Genomic DNA, 7,166 nt, shown 5'->3' with positions numbered 1-7,166 from the left:
TGCCTCTCAACATGAAAAGTAGTATTGCTGTGATGGACAACCCTCAAACACCTTTGGGAGAACTCTAGGAGAAAAGAAAGGACTGGAAATTGGTTGTTTAGTATAAAAGGAAGGAAGGATAAATGGCCACTGGAAGTAGAATGTGATAAAAACAGCTAAAAGCCTGTCAGAAAGTTACATCTCTGTTTTGTCCCTTTTAAAAGAGAGTTCTGACATGAAGGAAACCTGCATCATAGAAATCCATGTGATTTGTGATTTTTTACTACCAAGGATTATCTTCTCTTGTTTCAACATCATAAACACATCTCTGGCTTGAAATAAAACAAAACTAAGAGAGCTTTTGCAACCCCAGCATAATTAGGGAACAAAGCCCGTAAAGGAGCTGTCCCCAAGATGAGCTGGAGCCAGTCAACCAGGGAAAAAAATCTCTGTCTTCTCAGCAGGAGCACATCCATTGCCTCCGCCACCTGTGGCTGGCAACACGGGAAACGTGTATTCCTGTATTCTTTTACCTCAGCTTTCCTTTAAGGACCAAACAAAACATCAACCCCCTGAAGGAATCCAGCTACAGCAAAACCAAAGAAGTGTGTTAAGAACCTGCTCTAATCTCATTCTGAGAGTACCATCTAGTCTCTCCCCTTGACTGCTCTGTTCCAGCTAGACCTTTTAATGCATAAGTTAAATGCATAAGTTGAATGCATAAGTTAACGACAATTACAAAAATAATTTCAAAGCTATTGACTTTTTTCTTTATCGATTTCTGACTTTTACTGCATCTTACAGGTAAACCAATAGTCCAACCTTTGGCCGAATTCCTATGAAATAGTAGTTCTGTTAACAGCTTATTGACATTGCTCTCTTATTATTTAGCATCTGGGTTTGATATTAATTATTTAGCTTGTATAGCAATGGCTGTCACAGAGTAAACAACAAAATAGTAGCTTCAATTACAGAAAGCAAAAACCAGCCCACCACAAAGAATACAGTAAAATTGTTGACAACACAAACTATGGAATTCTTTTCTCTCGGTTGCAGAAATGGACTGCCATTTTTCTGTCTGGGGAGTTTTGGCCTTTCTGAGTTTGGCTCTTGTTGTTTCGTTGATACTGAACATTTCATACTATATGAAAAAGAAGCAAGGTAAGTAATGTCTCTGTAAGGAATGGAGTTTGAGTGGTTAAAGTGTTTGCAGAGAAAGCCATCACTGCTTGGAGATTTCAAGCCAACAAATGGATTCATTATCTTTCGGCAAGAATGATTCTAGTAGAGAGCATGCAACTTTTAAACATGTTTAGGGGAGCCAGGTATGATTATACAATGGTTGCTAGCTGCCCAGTCCACTGCCAAACACAGCTGAGTCCATTCTCTGAAGAAAAACCAACAGAACACGTACAAGTTGAGGAATTAAGTTTTGGCTAAATTTGTATTTTTAATGTACATTTTTAACATCTGCAACTTCTTTATTGAGGTGTACTTTTCATGTAACTGGTTGTTATTCGTACTTTAGTTTAAAAAGAATTTTAAGTAGCTGCACTGATACAAAATATATTTGAGAAAATTTTATCTTCCCAAAATTCCTGAATGCTTGTTTGAATTTCAGATTTCATACACATTTTATGCTTAATTAGTTTGTTTTGAGAAAGTCCAAACTGCTTTTCATTGTGGGATGCTAATGTAGCTCTTAAATCAATGTGTCACTCACAATAAGGAACTGGCTTGTTTAATTCACGTTAGAGGGTGACTACAGTCATACTCTTGTTTCAGTTAAAATTAACTATGACTTTCAACAGATTTGATGATGCCATTGCAACCTCTCTTATGCATGCAATTCTGTAGATTTAAGTTGCACATCCTCACCACGCCCATTCAGAGAAAAAGTGCGTTTCCACAGGGAAAACTGCACCTGTGCTATATGCACATGGGTGCTCAGGCAAACACTAGCGGGTTCAGTCATGTTAAACACACATACGTACATAACCTACATAAACAGGCCCATGCTTATAAACTAAACTCACCAAGTACAAGAGAATTAGAATATGACAGGATATTAAAAGAGCTGCTGGAGAGCTGTGGGATGAGGGAGTGCCTTTTTGGTTTGTCTTTTAGTGCTGCTAGGCAGAGATTTCTACGATGAAAAATCACAGTAATTTACAAAACTAATGCTGAGCAAGGTTTTGGTAAGGTTGGCTGATGTTGCATTGCTCATGTAATGGGAGCTTACAGTGCTAAATTCGGGAGTTCTGGAGCAGAAGATAGAAAGTCAAGCGTTCCTGAGTTATTAATCAAGCTCTAGCAACAAATCTCTTTGGAGCCAATGCCTCTCTGCCTCAGTTTCTTTTTCTGCATGGTCACAGGATATATATCCCTCTTTCAGAGGTATAAGCAGCAGAACTAGCAACGTAAACATTTTAGTTGAATCAAGACTGGAGTTTTTAAGAACACTGCCCCAAGAGACCCATTTAGTGCTTTAGTTTGTATTGCAAAGTGGGCTCAGAGGACATGAAGTGGGTTTGTTTCAGTGATCAATAATACCTCTAGAACTACATCAAACGGTAGCTTAGTGGTCTTGAGATTAGCTTTATACTTAAGTAAGTTCCAGGAAAGAAGAGTTCTATTCTTGGCTAGATAACAAATCTCTCTTCAGAACATGCACATAGCCATTTCTGTGCTGTGTCCCCACACTTGTTTCCCCCACCCCGATATTTTTGGTCTTGTTTTTCAGATCACATACAATCTGCTTGCTACTGCCACATGCGTGTAAAATGTTTAAAGTCTAATAGTGAAGTCCTAAATCAAGCATATTCTGTGAATTAAAAGTATTTTTCCGTTGCCCTTCTAGCTATGATGGCTACTACACAGAAGATGACCCAGTTTATGGCAATCTCAATCAAGATATTTTAGGTAAGCTTCACTTTGAGAACACGTGTCTGTTCAGAGGCTGTGATAAATGTGTAGTTAAAAACTGACTGACCAACGCTTTCTGTGTTTCTCAACACAGAATTAATACCAGCTTGGGATAGAACTGCAAACCATCATACTGCACTACTCTTTTTAAGACCAGGTCTCATACTGAATTGGATTTTTTGCAGTCCAAATGATCCTTTTCAGCCAGATATCTCAAAACCAAGAGCTGTTCTTCATGTAAAGCTGCACCAGTTGAAATAACAGCTTCATCCATGCAGTTACAGCAATCTAAGACACATATTACTCCCTGCCCAAAGTCAATGCTCCCACACAAGCTGGTAGAAACAGACACAGACCAGTTCTCTGTTGTGGCTGTCCACAGATCATCAGCAATGTTGACAAATATGCTGGAACAAGTCTGAAAACTGTGAGGAAATAATCTGTTTTACTGATGGCTAAAATGAGATACGTGATGAAAAAATGACTTACACCAGATTTTTCAGAAAACTGGAAGTAGAGTCAGGAATACAATTTAATCACCAGCTGCTGCAACTCACAGCCTCTTTCGTGGCCCAGTATAAGTTTGCCCGTGCTGAAAAATACATTAATATGTGGTTACGCTCTAAATGCAAGATGTACCCCTAGCAGTCTAAAATGACGCCCACTTAAGTGAATAATGAGAAACTTTCCATCCATATGAACAGAAAATGCTTTTCATTTTCACAGTATGCATGTCTGAATTTCTTAGCTATTTGCCCTTCTGTTAATAGAGAAAGAGATCTGTGTGTGAATTCAAACCAAAACAAACTTCTACCAAAGTAAACTGGGCAAAGTTGGTTCTGTAACAGGGAGGATCTGTTAATTTGATCTTTTAAGACTCAGTAGTGTGCCTTAATAACTAAAACATTTTTCTACTTTGATAAACTGTAGAGGAATGTTGTTACGAGAAGATGAAGTCCCAGCCTCAAAGGCCAGTTAACCAGCTACAGGTATCTCTAAGTTTAATTCTGGATTTCTGAATTAGGGTAATGTGGTCTGTCTCAGAATTTTTGTGTGTATCCCATGACAATATATAACAAAAATTTTCACGCTGCTCCTCACGAAAATTACCATGCATTAGTGTCGTAGTTCATCAAGAAATTTAAGCACGGACTCGACCCTTTGTTCCATCTGGGACATTAATGAGGGAGCAGGAGAATTATAGACAGCTCATTTCCATCCATATGGCATAATAAAGCTCGGTCACAGGCATGCAGATCAGGCTGAATTGAGCCTACATCTAATGCCATGGCTTACGTAAAGAATTACTTGTATTTATTTTGGACATCATTCAAGTGAAAACACAAGCGGCATCACGTGATAATCATGAGTTTGACTGGCTCTCTCTTGCCCAACACAAAATTTATATGCCTTAAATAAATGCCTGGTTTTGTATCAATTTATATTTTGTTGAGATACCTGGATGCCTAAAAGCATGCAACCTTCAGTTGAAATTTGTCTGTAATCGAAGCATTCCTAGCACTGATTTCCTGAGTTGATTTCCAGCTTCTCTCTCAGGATACTTCCAGGTGGTGGAAAATTTATTTTTTTTTTCTCTTTTAAATCTAGACATTTGCTTTATTATACTTCACAGAAACAGACTAACCTATGAAAATTCCAATATGAAAAATGTTTGATAATTTGGCTTGAAAAACACAGAGAAAAACACGGGAAAGACACACGAGGCATACATTTCGCACTGCAAATGAGATCATATTTACAGACAAGAATCACCCATCTTTAGTTTTCTGCACAGACCAAGCCTATGAAAAATGTTGCTAGTAACTGGATTATAATTTAAAAAACAAACAAACAAAAACAGGAAGAAGAAAAAGAGATCAAATAATGTCTTACATCCCAAAGAACTTGGTCCAATTATATAAAGTACCCTCAGTCCCACAGTGAATCTTTCCAATAATAGCTGCCACTACCCTGTGGAGGGGTTTTGATAGATAAAGATTTGTTGCTGAATTAGTCTGGCTCAAAGGAATCTCAAGGCCACTTCAAGAAGCTGAGAACAGAATCTCCTGTGAGAAAGAGGTGTGTTCCTCAATCAGCGGGGTCCCATCATCGGACGTATCATCAGTGAGACTCCAGCGCATGGACAGCCCATGATACTCATTTAGCGAATCCATGCGTGGAGCGTGGACGCGTGATTAGAATATAGTTGCATATATAAGGAGGCTTGTTTCTGTAATCAATATCTCTGCGTGATTCACATTGAATCGGAATGCTGAGTCCTTTATTGTTCCAACACTACCCCAAGAACACGAGTCATTTACTGTTAGGTTACGTTGGTCTGTTTTCTGTGCTGCCACAGCTGAATCATTTGTGCTTTTAATGAGCTAATTTGGGTAAACTTCAGCCACTATTATGATTACGGTGTAGACATACTCAAAGTCTTAGACATAACTTTAAAGCAAGCATAACTACTGAATGTTAAAGTGCATGTTCATCTAGGTGGAGTCTGCCCATCAGATGTGTTATGCCTCACTTGATCACAGTGTCAAGGGAAAACGCAGAAAGCCGAGGAGAAAGAAAGGCCCTTCATTAGAGGAGGATGAAGAAGAAAGATCATCTAACCCCACCATGATGGCTTCCAAAGTTAGCATTTATCTCAACAGTGAGCAGCTGGCTGCTGAAAACACAACAAACGTAGAAGCCATTCATGATGATCCCATGAGATTAATGGGCTTGATTCATACTACAAAGGAGAGAACATTTGAAGTGGCTTCATAAACCAAATATGTAATCATAAAGTGATATCTGCTTCTTCGTTCTGGAAAAACAGTGAATGATTAGAGGCAATAACCTGACAAACTGACATACCAAACCATGTTAGAAAATGGGTAAGTTAAGTGTTCTAAAGTGTCTTCCAAGCACATTTAGAGACTGAGCAAGAAATAAGATCCAGACTGCCACTTTGAAGGACCTGCCCTTCTGAAGACATTTTGGAAAGGAGTTGTAGAAGCTGGTATCTCAGCATTCACATGGTATTGATTCCAGTAAAATTAATCCTTAGTTTAAAACAACCATCAACTTTCAAACAGTCCCAAAAGACCCACCCTGTTGTCTGTAGAGCTCTAGCAGAGTATAACTACTCTTCTATATAGGTTTTAACACCACCTTTGGAAGGAAATTGTGTTTCATGCTTGCACACTTAACGATTTAGTTAAACTAAAAACCGATCATCTGTTCGACATTTTATACTTCCTTACGGTGACTGGTCTATGGTAATAACACAACATATCTAAAGCTAATTGGAGAATAAGTTAATAGCTTGTTTAAAGTAGTAATTGCACATCTTGCAAGATTTAACAAATATCTGTAACATTAAATCTCCTAGGGAGGATTTTTTCCTTCTAATATTCTATGTGATGTTTAATATTATGTGTGGGTTTTTCACTGCCATTGTTTCATCTATTTTACAAAAGTAGAAAGAGCCTTTTTATTTCCCCAAATAATTCACATATTGTGTGCACATTCATCTTAAGACTTTAAACTCATCAGATGGTAACCTTTTATAGAGTGGGGTTTTATTTTTATGTTCCAGGAGTCATTAAGTAGTAGAAGCAGGAAACAGTAAGGCATCGTGATGTATTAGGCTAGTGCAAAAGGAATTGTGGCTTTCACACTGTTGAAATTTTCCGTTTGATATTGGGATACATTCTTAAATAAATGTGGTTATTTTATGCATCATTTTAATGTTATTTTCTTGCTTTATGTTTTTTTTTCTTTTTTCTTCTGTTTTTTTTTTTTTTTTTTTTTTTTTTGCTAATGACTTGTTACTTGCTATATATTTTATGTTTATTTTAGACTATGGAAATGTTAGACAAAAATCAAATTTGAGTGGTTTTCTTATTCAAGTTCAAAATGAGTCATAAAGCAGTGAAGACAGCTCACAACATCAACCAGGCATTTGGCCCAGGAACTGCTAAGGAACGTACAGTGCAATGGTGGTTTAAGAAGTTTCACAAAGGAGATGAGAGCCTTGAAGATGAGGAGGGTAGCGGCCAGCCATTGCAAGTTGACAATAACCAGTTCAGAGCAATCATCAAAGCTGATCATCTTACAACTACAGGAGAAGTTGCTGAAGAACTTAGCGTCAACCATCCTACAGTCGTTTGGCATTTGAAGCAAATTGGAAAGGTGAAAAAGGTGATGGATTGATGAAAAGTGAAATTTGTACAAAAACTGACGATGACCAGCTCTGTGGTTGGACA

The 7,166-nt window shown here is 37.9% G+C and overlaps 1 protein-coding gene across 1 annotated transcript; it reads left to right on the top strand.

Moving 5' to 3' along the window:
• Positions 1–2,846: 2,846 nt before the first annotated feature.
• On the top strand, positions 2,847–5,730 carry LOC135577498 (T-cell receptor-associated transmembrane adapter 1-like; the record flags this gene model as incomplete). The annotated part of the gene is made up of 3 exons (XM_065047633.1): positions 2,847–2,901; positions 3,835–3,893; positions 5,404–5,730. Coding segments are annotated over 3 exons (393 nt in total), but the record flags the coding sequence as incomplete, so codon positions are not given.
• Between the last annotated feature and the right edge of the window lie 1,436 nt (positions 5,731–7,166).

Source organism: Columba livia (assembly GCF_036013475.1).
Source record: "Columba livia isolate bColLiv1 breed racing homer chromosome W unlocalized genomic scaffold, bColLiv1.pat.W.v2 SUPER_W_unloc_5, whole genome shotgun sequence".
In the NCBI taxonomy this organism is placed as follows: Eukaryota; Metazoa; Chordata; class Aves; order Columbiformes; family Columbidae; genus Columba; species Columba livia.
Note: the sequence above shows the minus strand (reverse complement) of the source record. Positions and strands in the feature narration are given on the sequence as shown.